The 27,595-nt window shown below is 34.0% G+C and overlaps 1 protein-coding gene across 1 annotated transcript in view; it reads right to left on the reverse strand.

The window, feature by feature from the left end:
• LOC127882459 (uncharacterized) overlaps window positions 1–27,595 on the reverse strand; it is a 152,474-nt gene that overhangs the window by 118,538 nt on the left and 6,341 nt on the right. Inside the window, exons 3-11 of the mRNA XM_052431098.1 lie at window positions 20,426–20,541; window positions 19,259–19,382; window positions 16,015–16,283; window positions 15,155–15,253; window positions 14,233–14,566; window positions 9,854–9,949; window positions 6,918–6,992; window positions 5,021–5,180; window positions 2,195–2,345 (exon numbers count right to left, since the gene is read on the reverse strand). Coding sequence (XP_052287058.1) covers window positions 2,195–2,345; window positions 5,021–5,180; window positions 6,918–6,992; window positions 9,854–9,949; window positions 14,233–14,566; window positions 15,155–15,253; window positions 16,015–16,283; window positions 19,259–19,382; window positions 20,426–20,541 — 1,424 coding nt within the window. The remainder of the gene's footprint in view (window positions 1–2,194; window positions 2,346–5,020; window positions 5,181–6,917; window positions 6,993–9,853; window positions 9,950–14,232; window positions 14,567–15,154; window positions 15,254–16,014; window positions 16,284–19,258; window positions 19,383–20,425; window positions 20,542–27,595) is intronic.

Here is a 27,595-nt window from a genome sequence, read left to right on the forward strand (position 1 = left end):
CGTACACGCTGGCTAAAAGAATTTGCACTATTGTCTCCGATCATGAACTTAAAGTGAAACGTATAAATAAGCCTGAACAATCACTTTCATAAAGAGAATACCCTAAATCTGTCATTAAACAAGGAATCCAAAAGGCTCTTTCGGTTCCGCGTGAAATTTTCCTAACAAAAAAAACTTGCGGAAAATACATATATTATACCATTCATTTCTACATATAATCCTAAAAATAAAGAAGTTTTCGTTGTACTGAAAACTAATGTTGACTTTTTAAAAACTAACCCAAGTATGAACCAAATTTTACAAAATGCAAACATAATAAAGTGTAAAAACAATCACCTAATTTACAGCAGATAGTCACAAAATCTAATTTTAACACAGTACAATCCACTGTGAAAAAAATGTAACGCTTCAAGATGCTGCATGTGTGGTTACATTATAGAAGGCGACAACTTCAATTTAAATGGTAAAATATTTAAAATAAAAACATAAATGTCATGCGATGTTAAAAATATTATTTATGTCTTAGTAGTAGTGGTTGCAATAAATATTACATGGGACAAACTGGAGATAAACTACGTAAACTGTTCATGAATTACGAATGCGCGATCCCTCAACAAGACAAATGCCATTAAGCAAACATCTTGATGAATGTTCTGAAATGGAACCGAAATTTAAAATATTTCCATTTTATAAGTTATATTCGGACACTGTTTCAGCTAGGTTAGCAAAAGAACATTTTTTTTATTGATTTATTTAAGCCCCTATTAAATTAATTGTAATAATTTGACGTTTGACGTCATAATATAAGTAACGTTATTTGACTTTGTTACTCTGACAATTTGACGTTATTGTGTATATTGTTTATACCCTGATGAGCTGTGCGAAACCATGTGGTATATATAGAGAATACTAGGTCGGTGCCGAATAAAGCAAAGTTTATTTTGCGAGGCTTAGAAAATCTGAACCACGAGCCTTGGCGAGTGGTTCAGATTTTCGTGCCGAGCAAAATAAACTTTGCTTTATTCGGCACCGACCTAGTATTCGATTTATCCCATCAATTTTCTTAGTCGTAAATAATTTCTTTAAAAATAGAATAGGAAAATCGAACTAGTCTACACGGAAAATCCCAAAGTTATTTTAAGCAAACATTGTTTCATTATTTTAATCGTGCCGAGCCTAATACATTACAAAAAGATCAGTAACTAACCTGTTTTTCTGTTTATCATTCCTTTACGTCCCCGATTTTTAAGAAATAATGAAAAAAAAAAACACTAAACAACTGCAGCTTTAGCGTGAAAGAACATGCATTGTGTCGTATGACGTGTTAATAATGACGTCACGAGTACGCGCACTAAATATTTGTTTTTTTGCTTTTTGAGTTGCATTATTTGTTAAAAATATATTACATCTTGGTATCAAATTGTTTGTTTTGTTGAATCTGATTCGATTTTACTAAAAATGATTACTTTATAGTTGATTCCCAGTAATATGACCATTCTCCGCCGCGCGTGACAGCTATATTTCAGCACTGCCGAAATAGAGGAAAATTTATTCCACAGTGGTTTATTTCGACAATGCACGTCTGATGATGGGATAAATATATTCTTTGTATATGTTTCGGTAGTGATAAACATCAAACATAGTTAGTGGTTGTTGACAGTTTTAACAGCAGCTTTTACAGTTGTGACAAAAACGCCATGAAACTGTATTTAGTAAAATTAACAACTTGTAACAATCATGCAGTTATAAATATTAATGGAGAGAAGGAAGGAGGGGGGCATTGAGATAATTTTGAAGAAGGATAAAAATAAATTGCACAAACTGAAGTATGTTTGACTGACAGACAGAGGGACAGACAGACGTTTATGTTGAATCCATAAATCCTCTACATATACTTTATTCGATACAGAGCGCGTATTCGGCAAACTGGTTCGATAAAAATGTAAAAACTTAAATCTGAAAATCTTCCACAAACTGCATGTGCGTAAAGAAACTTACTAGATTAGTTTTTGCAGTCCGCATAGGCAGTTCAGGGACGACTTTTTCCGCTTTTATGGAATATTTCGATTAAAAGAAGTCTCTTCTAAACGAAAATCCACCGTGGGCTGCTGCGCAGACTAATCTTGAACGTCACTTTACGCACAAAAAAATAAGTCCAGTTTTCCCAAAGCGCGGCTCAATTACACCAACCCACCTGCGCCACCGGTTGCAAACCTTCCTGCGCCCCGTACGTCACGAGCACGAGCACCTTCTGGGCCCCTGGTCGGGCCCCTTTTGAGGCGACGAACTGCGCGACACGTGCTCCCTGAAAGGCCCCTTTGATGTTCGTGCCGCCACCTGTAATCCTGTGTAAAACGATGCACGAATACACACGTGTGTTTATACACGACATTTTTTCACCAAACTTTAAAGAACACACCTATCACAGTTGTCACATTTAAATAAAACAAGCAAATTCGTTGAATTGATATCCCCCAGCCAAATAAATTTTGTTTATGGACGGGTGTAGAACTAAAAGAAAAGGTATAAGTGAAGGGTTGTGCCTTTTGTCAATTATTTTTTTTAACTCATTTGTACCTGTGATTGGTTTGCAGACAATAAAATGCAGACCACCGCCTGATAATTGAGAACAACTACATCAGGACATTTTGAAAATCCATTTAAGTATGGTGGACTCTTTACCAAATAAGGCATATTTAATCAAAATGTGTGATTTTGACCTTTGTGTGTGACTTTGACCATGACTCTAACAACCTAGATCTTATATTTGACACTCAGCTAGATAATGGAGAACAATTGTGGACAGTATTACAGAATCCCTTGATGCATAGGAAAGGAATGACTAAATAATTACTTATTCGTCAAACTTGTGACCTTTAACCTCAATGTGTGACCTTGACCTTAGCCCATAGGATTATGGGAGTTACATGTGAAGCATCCCCAGATGATTGAGAGCAACTATGGCAAGTTTCATGGCTCGGGCTCATGTGTTAATGGAGATTAAGCTCTAAGCTTATATTAAAAAGCATGTTTTCAAGATACAAAGGTCCATAACTCCGTTATTAACAAACGGTTTACAATGCCATTTGGCGTGCATCATCCTCTTATCCATATATATACTCAAACCAAGTTAAAATGAAATCCGCCAAAGCACTTCAAGATATGGCTCCGGACACAAACGTGCTGGAAGGACGGACGGAAAGACGAACGGACGGAAAGACGGACGGACGGACAACGCCAAAACAATATCCCTCTGCCTATGGCGGGGATAATAAAACTGTAGTTGGAAAAACTGTGGTTGCTTGCGTAATGCAGATATTTATGATCTTATTGCTTGTATTGAAAACTGGTCATGATAAAAAATTCACAGAACGAATCAAACCTCAAAACTCACTTTATTCTCTTCAAATTCTCACTAATTTCTCACTAACTTCTCACTAAATTCATACTAATTTCTTACAATTTGTTCACTAAACTCTCATTCAACTTTCACTCTTGTGAGATCCTTCTTCAGATGGAAAAAAAATGGCTTGTGTAAATTTAAGTCTGACAATGCACGCGTCTAATGTTTTGTAGAAAAAAGCCTGAAAAATAGGGAAAATATGTATATTATTTCAAAGGAGCGAGTGCATCGGGAAATCTTTTCCATTGTGTCTAATAAAAAAAGAAAAAACAACACAAAAACCTTTTCCTAATTAAGTGTTTAACAAAGTTTGGATTCCGTAGATTAATTGTTAACCGTTTGTGTAACGTAACTACATTTAGTATTATGTAAGACAAGTAATTTTCGCTTTTAAGTGCTCACAGAATTCGATATTTTTTATGTCCCTCAGTCTATACTGTTGGACATATTGTTTTTGCCCTGTCTGATGGTTTGTTGGTTTGTTGGTTTATTGGTTTGTTTGCGTCAAACCTTAACATTGGCCATAACTTTAGCAATATTGAAGATAGAAACTTGATATTTTGCATCCATGTGTATCTCATGTAGCTGCACATTTTGAGTGGTGAAAGGTCAATGTTTATGTCATCCTTCAAGGTCAAAGGTATATATCTGGAAAGACATAGTGTTTCACAAACACATCTTGTTTCTGTTGGCATATGTTAAGTGAAGAGAGAAAAAAGTCAAAAGTTAAATTTTTGAACGTGACAAACATCTTCGATTATACGAAGACACCATGCCTGTGTTGTTGCAGTCAGCAACGGAGGATGTGTGTGAACGTCAAATAGCTATTGGTAAACATTAATTATTTTTGTCAATCTCTTGGTCCAAAGTACTAAGAAAGTGTAAAATAACAGATGATTTTAATTAAGACATTACACAATTCACACTTTACACAAACCACACGATGGGCACTTAAAACAAGCAACATATGAGCAATTCTCAGAGAATTGCAGTCGGAATTTAGCTCAACACCTGCAATTACTATATATACTGGGCATCTATAGTTATAAGAGTTCTTGAGATTTAACTTTAAGAGTTTAAAGAGTTAAAACGTTTAAATGTTTTAATATACGTTAAATAAAAGTTTTAAACATTATGTTAGTAAAGTAGTAATTTTGAAAACGCGAAGTGCTGCTACGTCAAAGTACTACATGGTTCGCAGTTTAAAACATTAATGCGTCGAGAAGGGGCTGCCGATATGGCCCCCATGCACATAAATACACAAAATGAGACATATGATTGATGAGGTGAAGCTACGATCAACTTACGCCTTGTTCTTGGAAAACGGGGTCTTGTGCATATGCGTAAATGTTCGTCCGCACAGGCTTATCAAGGACGACAAGTTCCACGTTTATGGTATTTTTGGTGAAAAGGAAGTATTTACTTACCGAAAATCAAGTTTTTCCAGAAAGTCACGTCCCTGGTTAGCTAGTTCTGACTGAAAAGGCTTATCTGGGCGACACTTTCAGCACATGAGTTTAGCCCTCTTTTCCGAGAGCGAGACTCATTTAAATTACAGCGTTCGTATTAGAGACATGCCGTTTGTTTGTATACGTGCCGGTCATCAGTCGTTCTTACCTGAGTCCATCTATGTCCTTGACAATGGCAGCCGCCGTGGTGTACTTGTTCAGAAAGAACCTGTTGGAGACACCCGTGGCGAACCGGACCCACCCGACCTGTACTGCCGCCGGTCCGATGGTGAGCCCGTTAACTATAGCGGAGATAAACTGTATCAAACCTGAAAGCAAAGGTGGATAATAAGCACATGGATAGTGGTCTTATTGTGCTAAGGGTAACAGAGAGTATCAATTATATGTTATTATTAGTAAAACTTATTAGTCGTTGTCGTCTTCTCTTTCATCATAACTAGTATCGTCATAATCTTTTTCTTCTCCCCCCCCCCCTCCCCCCCCCCTAATCCTTATGATCGTAATTGTCGTCGTCGACAAATGTTATTAAATTATTCTTACCCTAATCATACTAAGTCATACGTGCACAAGTCATATTTCTACAAATTATCGGCATAGTGATCGTTGCAACAACATGGTTTTAAGTTAACGATTTATTAACAATATTTACAGTATCATAAGGGTTATGACCCATGTGGACACATTATAGTACATTCAATATGATAACAACCTTAAAGGGGCCTTTTCACAGATTTTGGCATGTTGATAAATGTAAACATTTGATCTAAAAAGCTCCAGTAAAAAAAAACAAGAATACAATTAAAAAAAGAAAAAAAGGTAGTCCTCAACTGGGCTCGAACCACTGACTCCTGGGGTCCTAGAGTAAAAGTATACCGCTTAGACCACTCGGCCATCCGTGCTCATGCAATGAAGCATGTATTTTAGACTTTATATAAGCAATTCTCGTAGTTTCACAAGATATAACGACAACAACAGATGTCTCCAAATTATTCAATCGTTTCGCCTTGCAACGCGTTATAATTTTCATGTTTTTAAATCGTAAAATTATGCGTATAATGGATATTGTAATGCATGGTAAATGTTCAGTATGAATGTTTCCTCACACATATCATAACTAAAACGAAAATTTGCGAATCTGAAACACCTTTCAAAAATTTTGTCAATGTACGTAAAAGACTCCTTTAATTAAGAGCAAGCCATGATACTTAACACGACAAAAATGTGTACATAATTTATATCAATAATTAATAAGCCTTATTTAATACACATTTGGCGTTCTAATATCAAACTAGAGTATTCATAATTATCAATACATAAAGCATGAATTAATACAAAAATTTGCTCATTTACTCGTCAAACAAAACCTAATTCGGTGAAGACAAGAAATAAGACACATATATTGACTATACAAGAGACGCTGAGTAATACACATCCCATCGTAAATTGTAGTTGCATGAATATTAACAATAACGTAAACTGCATTAGATGAGGTTTAACTTGACCGTGTTATATTATTAAACCTAAAAAGTACGCCTTTTTCTATATTGAAGAAACATCTGAGCAGAACGAAATGTTACGTGTTGTAAGGGATAGCATTACATGATTGATCGGCCTGAAATAGCTGTGAGTGAAACAATTTACGCGTTAGAGACTGTATAACTATGTTTTTTAATGTCTTACACTTACTGTACAGGATTTTGCGTTATAATATAGAATCTATTCCACATCAAACCCTCTTGTATGACAATTGCAATATCATTGCGTACGGATACAACGCAATGTAGCAGTATAATTCTATATACTTAATGTGCTGAGCACGTATGAAATATAATCTTCATCTAATATAGTAAACTTCCATTAAAACTGTTTATGTATACCCGCAGACATATAAGCATAGAAAATAATTCTTAAAGAAGATGATCATCGTTTACAATTGTGGTGTATAAATATTCCCCAAAACAACGACATTGTGTTATACAATAATCATTCTTTACTTCAACAGAACGTTCAAATAGAATTTTTAAAACATTGTACATCAATCGTACTTGAAAAGTTAGCTCCTCCCACGGACGACGACTCGTCAACCACGAAAACAACGTCACCTTTGCCGGATATGCAATCTGAAATACGAAAAAGAAAGTTTTCATTGACAGCGTTTCCTTCTGTTTCTGAGCCGCGCTTTGAGAACATGATGATAATGATGATGATGATGATGATGATAATGATGATGATGATAATGATGATGATGATGATGATGATGATGATGATGATGATGATGATGATGATGATGATGATGATGATGATGATGATGATGATGATGATCATCATGATGATCATGATGATCATGATGATCATAATGATGATGATGATGATGATGATGATGATGATGATGATGATGATGATGATGATGATGATGATGATGATGATGATGATGATGATGATGATGATGATCATCATCATCATCATCATCATGATCATAATCATGATCATGACGGTGATCAGATGATCATGATGAAGATGATCATGATGATGAGGGTGGCGCGGACGAGAAATATGGTACAAACATATACCGCAAGAAAATTCTTTCGTGTGTGATAGCCATCAGTTACATCCGGGTCTTTTGTGCGCGTATTAAAAGCATTGTTTGAAACTGTCTTGTTTGAAGACAAAGAACAGAATAAATTGTTTATGGAGACGTAGAATATCGTCATTGTTATGAAAAAAAACACAATAAAAATCATGTGATAACACATACAATAGTAAATACATGTACCCATATTGAGAAACCACCGAGCTGCACATGTATTATTTCTAACACGCACAACGCCCTTACATAACTTCAGATGAATTTGCAAGATAAATTTAGACGTATTATATCTTCCAATTTCACACGAATAATTCAAAATGGGCGACACAAACGAACCAAAAAAGGGAGACAGGAGTTTAGGTTTAAGTGTTTTAAATGAACATAATTGCATTTACACAACTATGCGTTTAAAGCTTTAATGATTTAATGATCCTAAAAACTGATATTGAATATACTAGTTTATCTAAACACAACATTAATATTAAAATTCATTTACAACTTCGATGGACTGGTTATTGCAAATCCAAGATTCGGTGAGAAGCACGCTTACGAAACACCGTGATCTTAGTCTTAGAAGTATTAACAGTTAACAATATCATATATATTTTAGGGTCACAATACCATACAGATGGGGTTTCCATCGGATTCCTCGGCTCTCACACACAGCACAAAACCACACCAAAATTGCAATATTTCATTAAAAATCAAATAGCTGTTAATTGAAGCTATTTTTTAAAATTCGTTCCAACTTTCGTAAGTCAAGTTCGGGTCCTCGAATAATGCAGCCCCATGCGTGGAAGGACCTCATTAACTCCGAAATACATACTAAAACACACACAATATTTAAGGCATACTGACAAAAGGATAAATCGCTTGTTATGAGCATTTTCTTAAATAGAAATCTTACATACTGTGTTATTGCCTCGAAAAGTAACAACATACAAAAATAACTCAAAACTAAGACAGAGCAGGGTACTTGAGCGTTCAATATTTATTTAGGTGAATTAAAAAAGTATTGCATTTTCCACGAAAAATTTCAATCTAATATACACTAAATTTTCAGAGTGTTGCAGAGTGGACACAACATCCGCCATGACATACGTGGAAATAACATAAATAAGTTTTTAAGGTTAATCATCCATCATTGAATACGGGTATCATCGGTATCATTTTGGAAACATGATTAGTCACATATATTCACTTTGTAAATCATACTTCATCGTCTCCATGATGATGTTTGAGAGGATGTTGGTTTACTTTATAAATATAATTGGTAACAACAAAATAATACAAATGAATATGGCACTTAAAGGGATATTACCTACTGTCCCTACTAGTTGTCATTGCCAGGGTTATCGAGTTTCACAGCAACAAGGTGGTGGTCTGTATATAGGACAGCTTTTGTAATTGAATGGAGGTCTGGCAGGTTGCTGATGATAAGATCTAATGTGTCTCCAAAGCTTTGGGTGGGAGTGGTTATATATTGCTGGAGAGAATTCTCCTGTAGGAATCTGTTAAAGATTTTAGTGTTTTATGTTTGATTAAAGTCACCCAGAATAATTAGATTCTGTAGATTTCTTATCTGTGCCTGTAAACTTTGGAGAAACATTTGAACTGAAAAGTTAGGAGGTTTATAACCAACGATGATCTTGTATGTTATTGGATTAGAATGTAGTGCTATTGGCATATTTTCAATGTCCGAATCTTTAAAGTTAAGAATTTGTGACCTTTGACCTCAATGTGTGACATTGACCTTAGTCCCTAGGATTATGGGTGTTGAGAATGTGAAGCACCACAGATGATTGAGAACAACTATGGCAAGTGTCATGGCTCTGGCTTATGTGTTAATGTAGACAAAGCTCTAAGCTTATATTAAAAGCATTTTTTCAAGATACAAAGGGCCATGACCTTAGCCCCCAGGATTATGGGTGTTGAATGTGAAGAACTCCCAGATAATTTAGAACAACTATGGCAAGTTTGATGGCTCTGGCTCATGTGTTAATAGAAATTAAGCTCTAAGCTTATAATAAAGAGCATTTTTTAAGATACAAAGGGTCATAATTGCATCATCCTGTTATCCATATATATACTCATACCAAGTTTCAATTAAATCCGCTAAATCACTTTCAAGATATCGCTCCGGAAACAAAAGTGCCGGACGGACGGGAGGAGGGACGGAAAGACTGACGGACGGACGGATAACGCCAAAACAATATCCCTCCTCCTTTTGCGGGGGATAAAAACGTGAATACATACTCAAAAGGCGATACAGAAGGTAGCTCTAATTCATGGAATATGTACACTCTGGTTTTTCACTGTTTGTAAATGTAAACAATGCAGCAATTACAGCTGAACATAGATTATGCATAACTTCTTCAATGATTGTTAACTTACATAATTCGCAGTAAGGTCCTTTGAATCCCAATGGACATGCACACCGGTCATGTGCTATACACGAGCCCCCATTCCGACACACATGTCCGCATACGGCTGGAAGATATGGATTTGGCATTGACGGAAGAAGTTCTCAAATGTTAAGTGTATACAAATTGTTTAATAATATTTTGTCAGTATATCATATATATATTATATATATATATATATAATAAAATGATTTGACATAAAATATTTCGAAATTAACATTTTAATTGCAAACGCTTTTTAGTGAAAATTTTGATGAGGTTCAATTTTCAAATCGAAAGCTGTGTTGTGTGCGTAGCGTATATCAAAACATTATTTTTATGACTTACAAAGACTGTGATGCGTAAAGATATAGGCCTTTCAATATTAATATATCCTTAAATTGTGTCCGTCCGAACTTGTCCGGAGAGTTACACTATCATTTACCTGGCAATTTTAAAAATAAAGTCTAAAATGGAACCATTGTGAAAATATTGTGTTAAATGTAGCATGCGTGTCATTTGATCACACAGTCAAGGTGACACTAATATGGCAAAGGTCAATTATAAACATAATATTGCTTCTTCTTACTTATTGTACAATGAGACGGCGTGTCACCCCAAACACTGCTTATGTCTAGCGTCTGTCTCTAGCTTAAACGTCAATGTCCTAGAGATCAAGGTCAAATATAGGCATAATGATACTAGTACGTTACGTTTTCATATGCGAATAATACAATGAAACATATGTTCGGACAATTTAATGTTAACAGATCGTATTTTGACAGTTCCATACGACCGATCAACCCAATAAAAGTTTGGTAATTCCAGCCCGCATATTTTAGATTAAAAAACATCTTTAAAAAATCTTAATAATATACTTTTACAATACGTCATCAATGTACTTTTCTTTATTTGCTCATGATTAAACAAGATAAAAATATAGGTCACCGAACTATGTTTGGATAAAGAATAAAAGAAATTGAAACTACACACGATACATATTTTACAAAATACTACTATTCCGCCAACTAAAGTGCAAACATTCGGGAATCAATTAACACGGTTTGAATAAATATGATATATTTGACGGTGTTATTACTTACATGTTTGTTTAAGACAGAGCGACGGTTAATTCATTTGTTTTCTTTTTAATATCCTAATTCATCGGAAAAGTTAATAATGTTTATTACACACCATCCTTTATATGAATACACTTTCTTTAGAAATACATATAGATAAACAAAAAAGTTATATCCATGAAAACAAGTCGTTAAGCGTCACAAAATCCACAAAATAGCATAGTACCCTTAATACGGTTAGGAATATTCGTGATATATAACTCTGACAACAACACATGCAAACAGCATATGACACATGGCATTATATAGATTCAAGAAGACACTATATCATGACAATGTAACCTTATATGACGTCAATCTGTAATTGTATGAAGTGCAATTATCAATACACTTTGTCAAACCATCCCAATATACATTTAATCAGTATCATGCCGATGTGACCTTATATTAACAGGTGATTATATCATGTGCATGTTTTAATATATTATACCAAACCATATAATGATATAACAAGGCATTGTTTCCGAAATTCCTTTTTTGGAGGTTTTGTTTGTACTTCTTTAATAAATTGTTCAACTAAAGTTAGTTTCCAGAGGCATGGAGCGAATGGTTAATTGTCCCTATACATAAGAAAGGTGATTTAAACGACACGGCCAATTACAGAGTAATTGCATTGTTAAGCACTATAGGAAAATTATTAAGTAAAATGATTAACAATCGTTTACGTGTCGGGGGGAAATATCATGTTTACATAGAAGCCCAAGCCGGATGTCGGAAAAGCATGGGAACAGTTGATAATATATTCGTCTTGCAAGGTATAATTTCTCATATTTTAAATCAAAATAAGAAACTTTTTACGGAATGGATTGGTTTTACAAAGGCGTTTGATTTTGTTATGAGAGACATTATATATTAAAAACTAATAAAACTAGGCATAAGAGGTAAAATTTTGAATATAGTAAGATCAATGTTAAATGTGGTTAAATCAAAAATAAAATATAATAACGAAATCAGTAATGAATCGTTTACATTTTCTTAGGGGTTCATGTAAGGCAAGGGGAATCATTATCGCCCTTTTTATTTTCAATGTATCTTAATGATATCGAGGAACACTTTATTCTAAACTAATATGAAGGCGTTGGTATTGGAATGTTTACATTATTTTTATTGATGTATGCTGACGACATTGTTCTCTTGGCAGAATCGGAAGCTAGTTTACAACATGGATTAAATTTTTTAGATAAGTATTGTGCAAAATTGAAACTCTGTGTAAATATCAATAAAACGAAGATAATGATTTTTTAAAAAGGGAGACAAAATAGAAGAAATTTTGAAGTTTATATATCAAGGAAGTGAGCTAGAATTTGTAAATAAATTAACATATCTTGGAATAGTATTCACAGCGGGTGATTCTATTTTAGCAACATATGAGGAGCTTTTAGGGCAGTGCCTAAAAGCACTTTTTTAAGTTAAAATCAAATTTGATAAATTACAGATATCTCAGTTAGCCATAGTCTCGAATTATTCAATAAACTTATTAAACCAATTTAAAGTTATGCTTGGAAGTTTGGGGATTAAAAAATAGCAGCCAAATTGAAAGAATACACCTACGTTATTTTAAACAGGTGCTTGGTGTTCGATCTCAAACACAAAATAATTTCATTTACGCGGAACTTGGGTGAAACCCTTAATAAATAAACGGATCGTTTCTGTTTAAAAACAAATGGTTAAAACTATTAAAATCTGATGATGTTAACTATATTAAAATTGTTTATAATATGTTATTACATCATCTTGAACTTTATCCCGAAAACAATTCTTTGGTGAAATCGGCTAAACATATAATAAATACTCTAGGTTTAGGTTAGGCATGGTGTTTTTCAGGGAGAAGGAGACATTAATTGTTTTATATCTTTTGTAAAACAACGCATATCTGATATATACATTCAAGTTGGATAACCAAGCTACAACAAACGACAAGGGGTAAAAACTATTGCATTTACGGAAATTTTAGATTTCAGCCTTATCTAAATGTTGTCAATATCTCAAAATTTAGATTCGAGTTTATGCGATTAAGAGTATCTGCTCACAGACTTGAAGTCGAAGCAGTGCGATGGCACAAGCCTGAAAAGACACCGTATGATAACAGAAAATGTAAACACTGGAACGTTCTTGAAGAAGAGTTCCATTTCTTACTCGAATGTCCAGTTTATAATAGTCTTAGAAAACATTATATACATAGATATTATTGGAATCAGAAACATATGTTAAAATTTATCGAACTCTTACAAACTGACAACGCAAAAACGATTAAAACATTTTGCAACATTTAATTTTAAAGCAGCAAAATTGAGAACTAAATTGTATTATCAATAGTTTCTCTCCATATATCATGGTCTATTTGTAGTCATAGCAATGAACACTATATGTATACACATTCTATGAAAGTCTTAAAAAGGGTATATTTCCGCTGAAAAGCTGCTCACGTATAAGGTTTTTAAACACCCTTAACACATACTTGTTATTTCACTAAATGTGGTAGATATAGAGATACTGAGTTGTTGCAGGTAACCGTTACAATTGCTTACACAAAACGCCATTATTGCTCTTAAGTGCAGCTCAGAGTTGTGGAACTTTGTCATTGCTCTTAAGAAATGACTCCGAAAACAGGCTTGAAGTTTAATCGAATAATTATGTTAGAACAAATGACAAGGAGTTGATGCACGCACATCTTTACAAAAGCCTAAACTCGAGAAATGGTTAATTAGTATAGCTCGAAGTATTCGATGAATATTAGAGCCAAACAAACACATGTGTACCCAGAGTGCTGACCAATTCGGACCTCGGAGACATAACTTTTAACTTCTGTTTGAGGGCCTAAAGGGTTTGTTACAAACAAACTATTAAGCTGTTTGATTCGATCTCTGAAGAAAAAAAGTTTACAGATTGAATCTTGTTTAAGCTATGGTCCCTAATGTATGCAATGAGAAAAAAAAACACTTTGGAACATGGAAACTAAAGGATAAATCCAATGAACGTTGGTTAAAATCATCAAAATCTAACCTCAAACTTCTCAGCATACAAAAAGGTAGCATCCAGTGACCCCGCTTAGTGCTATGGACATGCGGCGAAAGTAGACCAATGGTTGACATGAGTAGTTTAAACTATACGATGCTAATTATGTACCAAACCAACCTTCGAACGAATACAGGCTGTGCTTTTTTGCTTACAAATAATTATATAAACTTCATTTCTTCTCCTCTTCGTAAACCGACAAAATACATTCCCTTACCGTTATCTTGACCGACGGGTGACTGCGTTGGAGCCGTTGTTTTTGCGGATGTTAAGTTACTTCCCTTGGTAACGCGCATGATACTACTCTCAGGATCTTGTTCACTACTCGTAGTTGTAAGAAAGTCGAGTTTGATTTTTTCATCGGTAAATTTGGCAATGCTATCAATCCAGTCGTAGAACATTCCCACGTTGGTGAAATATGAGTAATGATAAGGACTGTTACACTTGAAGCCAAACGAGACAATACCCGCAAGCACCCACTTAAATCCCCCTGGAAGTTCCATCATGAAACCGCCACCGCTGTCGCCATTGCAAACGTCACCAACTCGTTTCTTAAACACACAAACACACACACTGGACAAACACAAACTTACACACAAAAGCAATTTAAGAGCAATATCATCTACCCCCGCCAACCACATGGAATGGTGTCACGTGTTAGAAAATCACGCAGTATTGTGTCAATATGAAACATGGAATAAGTCTCGATGAGCTCAACATGTATACCCATTTTGTAGAGTAACTTATATTGGGTCAATAAGTTGACTGCCAATCAGAATCCCGCGCATACAAATAAATAAATATCTATAAAGAATAGCCCATTTATATTTATAATTCATTGGATTTGTTTCCAAGCGACCTACATAATAATAATATGTTATTGTTATCGATTTTGTAATTGTGAACACAATTTCATTTTGTGGCATTTTCAAACTGAATATAAAGCATTTAGTAAGAACACAGTTTATAATGAAATTTGGATAAAATGATTCAGGCTCGACAATCTCTAGAACATGTCAACAGTAATATATTGTATAACTTAAACAACTTTAAATAGTTAAGGGAGTTTGTATGCCCTATTGTTAAAATACAGGAGTACATTTAAGCATTATTCAGTTGATTATAATGCATCAAAGTACCTTATAACCTGCACATATCATGTTATTGGTGAAATTGTAGATCGTTGGCTTTAAATCGTCCTCACAGTCATCTCTTCGTACGTAGGGCAGCAGTATTTCCTAAAAACCATGGTTTAATATGCTCAAATAAACTGCTGTCACTTCAATAGTTGTAAATAATTTAAAATTCATGTTTGAGAGATACATTATTTCTTTCGATTTTAATAAAATTCAATCAATAAAGGACTGTCGGCGTTAAATAAAAAAATGACTATTCCTTCCTCATTTTACAACTTAGTGTATTAACCCATTTACCAGCCACATGAAAGTCGCTATCAAATTATTAGGTATGACAAATCGTGCACATGTCTGCTCATGTTGGTAAGGTAATGTATAATAGTCCCGAGATTGGATTTTGAAAGCATGCGTATTTCATTAAAAATATGGTTTTAACCATAACTCGAACGTCCACGAACAACATATACAGTAATCCCCGATAAGTAAATGTTTAAATATGCGATCGATTATTAGGGGAGTGTGTTCATCTCAGCTATAAACATATTAATATGAGGATGTCTATTAAATAATGTAAATAGTGGAAATAACAAAACATGTACATGTGTATTTTATATTTAAGACTTTTTATCTGCAATATAAAAATACATTTATATCATAGCAGAGTCTATTCAGAGAACCGACAATCTGATACCGTTTACAGTTAAATACTTTTTTTTGAAAAACAAAACAACATAAATCACAATTAATAAACACGTCTGTTTTGATATTTTAGAGAATGTTTCCAACTTTTCAGTCAGGACCACTCGATAACCAGTTTAGGAAGTTTTACTGCACATGGTCAAAATTGTAACTGGAGTACATACCTGAAGTATCGATGGCCGAGAGCCACGTTCCTGGACTATTCCACACCCAACTGCTTTTCCTTGCGAACGACTAGCGCCAATCATTAGTATTGAGGTTTTTAAATATTCTTGTACACAAATAGGCCGAATGTGGAGAGAATATTTTACCGGGTCACTTAGTTCAAGAAGGCCTATATCGCTGTCAAATTGTGCTGTCTTGTTGTAGTTAGGGTGAATAATGACTGATTTTACACCACGTCTAAGTCCACTTGTAGTACAGTTCTGGATGGCTGCAGGTAAAAGGTGCATTGAAATAGACTTGCAAATTTACATATATTCGAGTCTTATGAAAATGACTAGCAATCAATTTTAAAAACCAGATTGAAATTGATACACAAAATATGTCCATCAGTAAAGCTTTTTGAGGCAAAGGAATTTTTTCAAAGCATGCATGTCATATATTACATGTTTATCCGTGAATTTTGACCTTAACTTTCAAGTTGGGGATCTGAATTTTGTACGCAACAAAACTGTTTCCAAATTCTTGTAAATTCTGCTAAGTTATTTATAACTCCATTCATGGCGGACATAGGTATGTACTAGACAATTTTGTGAGATGTGACCTTCAATAGAAACATTCGACATATGACCTTGTGACTGCACAGGAAACTCATGCACACATAAGCTGCCACATTATTTCTAAAATCGTCCATATTAGACAACGAAATGTTCCGGACAAATACAAACATATTTGTTTCCTTTGGCTTTGTACTTTGGCCTTGAACAAGCGGTCCGTTTGTTGCACACAGTAAATCTCACGATGTATGTTTTACCACAACGTTATTTGAAAATACGGTCACGCTTGATACTGTTATAATATGGAAAATTAGTGAAGGGATTAAATTGCGTTAAGATTTTTCAAGATGAATGCGCCTGAAACTAAAACGCACAAGGTATCTTTCTTGCGCCAGACATGTTTCTTCATTTAATTTGTGCAATCCGTGAATGTTGTGCTTACTTAAAAAACGTTGGGGTTCATTCAAACATTTTACACTTGATAGTGCACTATACAGCTATGAATGACTTTTACAAAGATTCTGTTCAAGGTTTAACAAACTAAGAGTGTGTTTAGTTTCAAAGTATGACATTCACTTTTAACGTAATCCTTCTTTGCATGTCGATGGGAACAACTATTAAGCTTAATAATCTTGAGAAAGTAAATTCTTGATATTAAAGCTTCCCATTTTTAAGATCCCGTCACATTTTTGTAAGAATGCTTGGAAATAGTAAGAACAAGAAGTGTTTAGACCTGAAACTCCATGGACAATCTCTGACTAATATGCACAAGACTCACTGTGAATATCTAATGTGCACTATGCCGCTTTTAATATAGTTTGAATGTATTCGTGTCCCTTTTGGGGGTAAAAGGTCGTATATTTATTATTATTTCAAAATGCCACAGTATCAACGAATTAGAAGTCCCTGGTTCGATGAATAAATATTTTTCATACAGCGTAGTCGTATTATGGCAAGTTGTTATGTATAAATAAGGTGTAGGTACATATGCACTTAAAACTTATGATATTAGTTTTAGAAGCCCATAATCACATAGAAAAATATTTTATTTGCAACGGCTTGGTTCAGCGCACAATTCCACTTGGTAGTAAAACTTAAACAATGATCCAACCACACCGTGGTAATCGTTTCTGCCTTCTGGCGAAACTAAGTGAGAGGGTTGCACGTAACGTAAAACCAAGTTGCAAATTGTTGAGAAAGAGATGGGCGCCGCAAAGATTGTCCATTGGAAGGTACTAAACACTACAGATTACCAAGCCGAATCGGTCAGAGCCCGGAATAACGATAACCTTACACTTCAACGCCAGTCTCTAATGTTTATTCGACACGTTAGTTAATAGGGCGTATCCATCGATTAAGTTTGCGACAACCATCGATTAAGTTTGCGAAAACGGGAACAGACAAAGGAACATGGAACGTAAGAAAACTCCCTGCGTGCGGCAAGGTCGATGAAATGGCGCACGAGCTGAAGCGCTACCACTGAGACACCATCGGAATAGCCGAGGTCAGGTGGCTAGTATTCAGAGAAACATCAACAGACAAAGGAAACAAGATGTGGGTCAGCGGTGAATATTCCATACATCACCACGGGGTTGCTTTCGTCGTTAGAAAGGAGGTAGTCGACAGCGTCGTCAGTTGCACCCCAGTCTCCAGCAGACTCATTTCCATCCGTATCTCAACGAGACCTTGCATCAACGCAATCATCTACGCACCAATATTTAACTTCAAACAAGAGAGGATTGAACAGTTCTATGAAAAAATAGACCGCACCATAGTGGAGGTATTTAACAAAGGGACCAAGTGACCAACTCATACTAGCCAACAAGCTGCTTCCACACAAGCGGTCCAGTAAAGTTGCGAAATAGGATAAAATAGGTCAGGAAAGAGTTCATTGAGGAGTAATGTATCAACATCGACAAAGAGATGACCACAGACATGCACGACTCTCTGTGTAGGACTGTGCTTCAGAGCAGGTCGACGTCAAGGTCATCAGAAGACAAGCTGTGTGGATCTGGTGAAAATGTGAAGGTCAGTTCCAATGGATGACTTACCCTCAGCAGCTCACCAAATACATAACCGGCAACATATTTCTGTCATTCGGCCAGACAGGTTAAGGGAAAGATGAAGATGAAGATGATGATGATGATGAAGAAGAAGAAGAAGAAGAAGAAGAAGAAGAAGAAGAAGATGATGATGATGATGATGATGATGATGATGATGATGATGATGATGATGATGATGATGATGATGATGATGATGATGATGATGATGATGATATTTAGTAGTAAATCTTGCGGAAAGGTTTTATTAGATCGAATGAAAATAAAAATACCAAACACAACTTGTGCACTGCTTTAAAATATAAAATAAGGATTTAATCAATGAAGTATATCGTTATTGCTTTAGATTGCACTTCCTCATTGGAAAAACGCTTCCAAAGAAATTTCGTTAAATTTTGGCCTGTCGTTGTCGAGAAACATAAAAAACTTATAAAAGGGTTGGATAGACGGGCATACTTATTCTCCAATATATTTTTCATCTGAAAACCGAGGTATTTGATCAAGACGAGTTGATTTTGATTACTAGTAGAAGGCAACGATGATAATACATAATATGCATGGGTTTCTGTTTTTGTCCAAGTATTCCGCATGTTGAGGTTTGAATAATGGTTAACATTTTCTTTACGTACCGAATTCAATCACAACGGATGCCTTAAACTTTTCCTCCGTCCCTTTATCGGTTATGCAATGTGCTGCTGTCACAACGAATCGCTGGGATATAAGTGACCCGCCACAAAAAGGATATTTATCATCCTAAAAGAATATTGTAAACATAAAAACAGACAAACATCTTATATGCATAATATATCTGCTTTTCTATATCGATATAAGCATAGGTCAAACGTTATAAAAAAAAAACATCGAAAAAATTAAACTCAATTTTTTATTCTTCCGCCATAAGTGTTCACAAAACACCGCAAAATCATGTCAAACGTGGATAATAATGTTCTTAACTTAACGTTGCTATATTGGAATCTACTACCCAAATGAGAACTCACATGTGAAGAAAAAGAATATTGATATGGCAAAAACTCTTAATAAACCACCATTTTCGCACAATGTTTGCATATTTGTATAAATATTTTAATACAAAAAAATATAAATGGATAAATATGCTGTTTATTATTCACTCTTTTATAACGAAATAAAGAATGATACAAGCAGATAAAAGTAAAGTGCGACCACATTAAGCTGATATGGATTTCAATACAGAGTAATGGAAAAATTACCTAATAGCGAAATGTGAAAAAAAAGAAAACATGTTCTTCTTTTAAGTAGTTATCAATCAACACTCGAATTTATATTACATTACTCATTTTTTAAGCTTATGGTGTACTCGACCCGCAAGCAAAAGCTTAAATTGGATAAACTACCGGTATATAAACTTTTAAAGGTCAATATAATAGCTCAATCTGTTCTCGAGCTATTCAGTGGAAACTTTTTTTATAAATTCATTAACCGCCTCCTTAACGCCAGTCACCTTATAAACACTCATAAATAAGTTCTGGGTTTTACTATGCATGGAGAAAGTGCCAAAGCTAAAGCTCTAATCGATCGCTATTAATGAGATATAACTATATGTCTATTTATAGTATCTTTACATTGACATTGACTCCAAAGGCTACATACGTAAATTCTAACAAGTTCTTTTGATATGTTTCAATATTTGAAGTTTTATTAAAATATTTATGTCTCGGGTTATTCAGCAGAAACCATAGTTTGATTTCCCATAATTTAAAAAAAATCGTATGAGTGCAGCTGCGCTCCAAAAAATACTTGTACAAATATTCACGCACCTTAATAAATAAACTGACGTGCCACGGGTTCTCGTTTGGCAAGGCATCTGAACCCATCGCAATGAGTATTGAAGCCCTATCTTCATTTATCTGATCAGGGTACGATTTGCCACAATCTGAAAAAAGACAATTCAACAATTTAAGGTATATGCATGTAGGTATAGATATGTGGCAGAAATACACATATTTTATATTAGATTATTAAGCAGAAACCCCACTTAAGAGTTTATAAAGTAAATGTGTATATACAACAGCTTGTACGTACTGTTATTTTGTTATTCATTAGGCTATTTTAAAATAACTTACCACGTATTGCAACCATAAGAAGACGCCATTTCGTTTTGTTTTACAACCGTTTCCCAACCTCAAAGGTCAAGGTCAAACTTAAGGGTCAAAAATCTTATTTGACCATAAAACAGCTTAAAATTACTCTGTCATGTATTGATTGATTTTTAAATTACTTGACACACGTGCTGTTAATCATAAGAAAACGTGTCGCCTGTTGAACTCGTATCTCTTCCTTAAAGGTCAAGGTTGAATTCAAATATTAACTTAGCTATAAAACAGCTTATTCGGGTAGTAACTTTGTCACTCACAATGCTATTTAAAGATAACTCAACACTCATAAGAACCATGAGGACTGGGCATATCATATGTAAAACCTGTTTCCCAACCTCAGAGGTCAGGGTCAACACTAACAGTTGATTACGAAACAGCTTGTCAAGGATGTAAATATTTCATTAATTATTCAGCTTGTGTTTGACATAAGCGGTGTTTGAGACAAAAAAGATTATTGTGTGACATCATAGCTGATGGGGACATTTCTTGTTAGTTGACCCTGTTATTGCATAATTACTGATGAAGTAACATTCTGGTCAAGTCTCATTATGTCACACAAAGGTAAACATAACTGAATAAATATAGGTTTTGAATGTAAATATATATCAATTATCGCCAATAATGAATTCTACGCCTACGTTGCCGTCAGTGTTCCAATCATCGTAAAAAATGATCGAACTCCCATAAAGCATGCCCAAAACACTTGGTTTTCTCATTTACTTGCATGTACTAGTAACATTGTATAGCAGGGTAATAAACTTAAAGGAATTAATAAGGTCTTAAAGTGTTAAAGTATATCAAAGATCGCAAATAATAAATTCCAACATTGTAACGAACGATTATACACCCATTAAGCTAGCCTAATGAACCGATTACAAAAAAAATCTTGGAAGTTCTATTAATATGGCAATTTATGATGGTGACCATTTCTGAAAATGACTGTAAACCTTCCCGCAAGCTTTTAATATTACACTCTTAAAAGCATGTTAAACATATCTTTCGAAAGTACCGTAATAAGGAAATGATGATAATATGTGAGGCTCCATATCAAATTAACTATTACACATAAACAAATCCTTCAATTATACATAAAGTTAACCTTATACAATGCGGTCCTTGATTTGTGGCAAGTAACCAACGTCCAAACAACAAGGAATAACAAAATTTAGTACACAAGACACACACGTATACAATAAAAACACACAAACTCACAAAACTGGGGTAATTGCCTTTGAATGGTCAATGCAAATCATAGGGGGTTTATATCGGTTTTAAGGATCCCCAGATATCACACTGGGTAAGTTTTTAAGTATTCGTGAAACATTTAAGTATAAAAAAATAAACAGCATAAGAGCACTATTCAAACTAAATAAATTTCAATGTGATTACAATTTAATACTCAATGGTGATATACAGACATTCGTACAAGAACCGTGGCTTTCTGAGGCACGATGAAATGAAGCCAAAACGAGTATTAACTACATCTCATCTTTAATAAAAAGCTCTAGAGGCATAGCATTATATAGATTCAGAATTAAAGCATAGTCGTACATCGTCAAACAATTCAGAAAAAGAGCAGCAATAAGGTTGTAAAAGGCGAAACTTACACAGCTTTTAAGTGTGTTACAAACTCAAACCATATAAAATAATACAAGTCTCATTATTTGAAATAAGTGCAATTCTTTTAGGCATTTTCGATTTTATTATTTAATAAATAAAAACGTTAATTTTTTTTAAGCTTTAAAACCAGACATAAATGCAACAGATGACATATGAATGTCAGTATTTTTGTCAACGTAATAAGATCCCGCGCTTGGCTTGATATTCGATTACGACATAATATAAACGCAATAAAGCTACATGTACTTGTTCGACCTATATTTCTTCTTACAAAATAAGATATCACCTCTTCATCACAAAACTGTTCTATCTCAATTTGTTTTTACTCAAATGACTTTTTTTTTAATTTGTGTTACTGGTTTGAATAAATACAAGTATTCAAAATGAATTTAAATAAATAAAAAAAATGGAACCAAAAAGGACCAGTTGGCATAGTTTCTTACACAGTTGAGCTGTTATGATCAGCGTAACACTGCTCCAACTTGAGTTGGAATAATGACCCGAATCACTTATATTTTAAGTGCAATACTGCCCTAAATTTGATATTTACAATACAATTTTAGTGAATAGTGACATCGTATTAAAACTATGATGTCACTTTTGTTATATATGCATGACCTTGTCTCAATACATACGAATAACAATTGTTTACACTTTGAACATGTTTTTTTTTTAACCTTAATAGACCATTAAAAATGGTAACACATTACGATACTGGTAACACTTATAAAAATGATAATATAGAACATTAATAATAATAATTATTATTATTATTATTTGTATTAATATACATGTATACTTGTAATACTATTACTTTTATTATTATTATAAGTATTCGTAGTGGCAGTAGTGTTAGTAGAAGTAGTAGTAGCAGTGTCTTGCGAGTCTATTTATTCTTAATTGCTGTCTAGAAATCCACAAAACATTGGTACTACAAAGATGTCTGAATTAAGTTACATTTACGGAGTATGCATAACATTAAGTTATTATCCCCTGCCATAGTCGGAGGGAATTTTTTGGGCGTTTTCCGTCCGTCCGTCTTTCCGTCCGTCCGGCACTTTTGTGTCCGGAGCCATATCTTGAAAGTGCTTTGGCGGATTTCATTGAAACTTGGTATGCGTATATATATAGATTAGAGAATGATGCATGTCAAATTGCATTGTACACCATCTATTAATAACGGAGTTATGGCCCTTTGTATCTTGAACAAAACAATGCTGTTTTATATAAGCTTAGAGCTTTATCTCCTTTAACACATGAGCCAGAGCCAGGAAACTTGCCATAGCTGTTCTCAATCATCTAGAGGTGCTTCACATTCAACACCCATAATCCTAGGGGCTAAAGTCAAGGTTTCACAATGAGGTCAAAGATCACAAATTTGTTGAACGATTAATTATTTAGTCATTCCTTTACTATGCATCAAGGGATTCTGAAATAACTGTCCACAATTGTTCTCCATTATCTAGCTGAGTGTCAAATATAAGATCCAGGTTGATAGGGTAATGGTCAAAGTCTAACACAAAGGTCAAAATCACACATTTTGATTTAATATGACTTATTTGGTAAGGATGCTACCATACTGAAATGGATTCTCAAAATGTCCTGATGTAATTGTTCTCAATTATCAGGCAGTGCAAGACCTATGTGTTATTTACCAAAGTTAAAGTCACACATCAAAGGTCACACAGAAATATTTATTATTTAGACATTATTTTACTATGTATCAGTGGATTCTGCAATAATCTTCCATAATTCGTCTCAATCTTCTTCCTAGCTTTGTGTTATATGTAAGATTCATGTCTAGGGTGAAGGTCAAAGTTTATGTCTAGGGTTAAGGTCAACGTTACAAAATATACTTCATGAAAGGTCATACGATTCTCATCAAGGGTCAAGGTGACACAAATGCTTCATGTAAGGTTGTACTCAATGATGTATGATTAACCGTAAAAAATTATTTATGTTATTTACACGTTTGTCATAGCGGATGTTGTGTTCACTCTGCAACTCTCTGAAAATTTAGTGTATATTAAGATTGAATGTGTTCGTGGAAAAAGCAAAACTTTTTAATTCACCTAAATAATTATGAACGCTCAAGAACCTTCCTCCGTCTTAGTTTTGAGTTATTGTCCTTTGTTATTTTTGTATGTTGTTACTTTTCGGGGCAATAGTTCAGTATGTAAGATTTCTATATAAGAAAATGCTCATAACAAGCAATTTCTCCTTTTGTCATGATACTATTAATGTTAATTGATTCATGAAAAATATAGTATCTGCATTTTATTGTCTGCAAACCAAGCACAGGTACAAATGAGTTAAAAAAATTGACAAAAGGCACAACCCATTTCTTATACCTTTTCTTTTAGTTCTACACCCATCCATAAACAAAATTTATTTGGCGGGGGATATCAATTCAACGAATTTGTTTGTTATTTCTTGTTTTTCTAGTGAAACTTATTTCAAAACGAGCGGGTTGCAGTAAGACTTTTTAAGTTCTAGGCCTTTGGACCTATTTTTTTTTTCACAACAATTCGTTCTTGTCTAGGCATTTGTTAAGAGACCTTTTCATTCACTTTAAGTTATGTAAAAGGTATGACCTATTGATTCCTACACACAACTTATTAAAAAAACTGTTTAAAAAAATATTTGACTTGCTTAAGATGTTATAATACTTGACCAATAGAATTAGGGATCATATATCAGGTTCAAAGTGATTTTTGCTTTACTTGTTTTAAATTAAAAGATGTGTCCTTTGAGAAACTTCCTAATTTGGTTTTTCACCGTATTGCCCTTAGAATTAACTTGGATTATCAGCAATATCAGTGAGATATTTGTATAGGAAATGTATGGACTGTAATACAGTCACATTGTTGAGCATGGTAGCATTCGGTGATAAAAATACAAATAAAGCTTTGTAAACTTTGCTGGTTAAATTAAACATTACAAAAATATCTGGTGCTCAAGGCAACTATCCAGATGATCATGGTGCATCAGGGATGGTGTTTACCACTGTGCATTGGTTTTTCGCTAAAAAAGTAGAGCATTGCTTCGTTTATCATGGGTCTCAAAATAAAAGTTTCAAATAATAAGTCGTATGATTCCTTAGAGAAAATGTACATCATGGACTAATATGCATAATAACACTTACGACTGCGAAAATACTTTAAAATAAGGATTCATTCATTGATTATAAAAACAATTCAATATAAAGCTTAATACCTTTATGGAAAAAAAATTACACTTACATTGTACAACAAGCACTGCGAACAGTTAAGCATCAATTCAGTAATCAAAATCTGCTTTTGAAAAAATGTCAATTAAATACCGTAATAACTCTAAGTTTTATTATGTTTTGTGTCCGAAAATTTAAATACAAAAATATACAAAATATACACGTGTCCGGAAATTAATGGGACAAAAAATACAGGTGGTCCAAAATGTATATACGCTCTTTAAACATTGAATTAGCGATAGGATACGGGTATGTCATGTGTAAAGCATCAATTTTTAAACCGAATAAAAACCCGTGCTTGTAAAAAAAAAAACACGCCATATAGTATATTTTTTTGTTTTAATTAAGCTGTTAGGTGAAACTATTGTCTATTACCGGTAAACATAGTTATTTACCCCATAACGTCAATGTAATGGACATTGCCTTACGGCATTCATCTTCAAGGTTTTAGGACCTAAATCCGGTTCTAAATACACATGATTCAGGTGTCATAAGATCAGCGCAATTGTGCAAAATTCTGGTAAAATGGCATTTCAAATATGCTGAAATGTTATTGATATTTATTTATCGAGTAAAATATGTACGACGCAAATTTAAAGTCACGAGAAAATCACGGTTAAAAACTGGGGTGTCGAAAAAGTGTCTTAAAAATTAGAGTAATAACGGTGATACCAATTCATTTTTAGTTATCTAAGGCAAAATGCCCTGTTCAAACTATGTGTGTTATAAAAAGGCTGCAAATGTTTTGAACCTGATGTTATTATTTGAATGAAAAAGATTAAAAAAACAAACAACACAAGCATAATTTCCACAATTTATTTATTTAAAATATGAAGTTCAAACCTTTGTTTAGCAAATGATAAAAATGGGGCAATTGACGGTATGCATAAAAAATATATCAGTGCAATTGGTGATTATTAATTTCATATTATTTTGTCTTAATTTGTGGACACAGTATTTTGGGAACGTTATAGTATATTTCTGTATACGAAATTCCGCTTCTAAATTTATTTCCGGACACACATTTTGTTTTTTTTTCCGAAAGCTTGGAGTAATTACGTTATGTTACACAATTCAGTGAGCTTCGTTTGTTTTAATATTGAGTTATCATGTATTTGGGTTTCTCTATACTAGAGGCAAACAAAACAATGGTAAACAATTAAATTAAACACATTTTGTTTTAAATAATATTCATATTTATGTCAATTTTCTGTTAAATAGCCTCTATATTATCGAAACTCATACTCAAAAAGCATGTTTATGCAGTTTTTTTAAATAGAAGTTTGTTTCGTAATTACGGTAATCGGTAGCGCGTTTTAAGATATCTGAATTTGGGCGGGAAGTATACTAACATGTACCCGGGGTACATGCTAGTAGTACCTGAGCCGACATTGCGGATCGGGATAAAATTAACATAGAGACTATCTGAAAATAGAGCGTTCTTTAACTTTCAAATATTTTGTCAGTTAACTCTCTTGGCTCGAGATGAAATTGTATACGAGATCGAACAGTAGAGCAACATATGTTTAGGCAACAGGCTGAAACTCTATTGTATTACTTCAATGCACACTCTCATCATACAATCACATCTTTCCACCCCGACACGACGACATGTCTCGCGCGTTTAGCAAGACGTGTCTATACATTTTGTAAGTGGATCGTAGCATAGCAAAATGGCCTTTACCTTGACAAACGGAGTTAGCTTCTAGTTAGAAAGTGCATATTCAAATGCTTTAATGTGTCAATCAATTGAGATAACACATAAACAGATATGTCAAAACTGGTTGTCCAACCTTCAATTTGATGTCACAACTTGTTGGTTATATTTTGGATATAAGACTGCGGACATAAACTTTCGTCGAACATTTCAATTTCATGGGAAAACCATGATAATCGACGAAAGTTTATGTCCGACTATAAATATTGATTTTTAAAGTAATTTTTAATTCATGTAATTCTAATAAGCATGTTCATTATTTAAA

The sequence above is a fragment of the Dreissena polymorpha genome, chromosome 5 (assembly GCF_020536995.1).
Source record: "Dreissena polymorpha isolate Duluth1 chromosome 5, UMN_Dpol_1.0, whole genome shotgun sequence".
In the NCBI taxonomy this organism is placed as follows: domain Eukaryota; kingdom Metazoa; phylum Mollusca; class Bivalvia; order Myida; family Dreissenidae; genus Dreissena; species Dreissena polymorpha.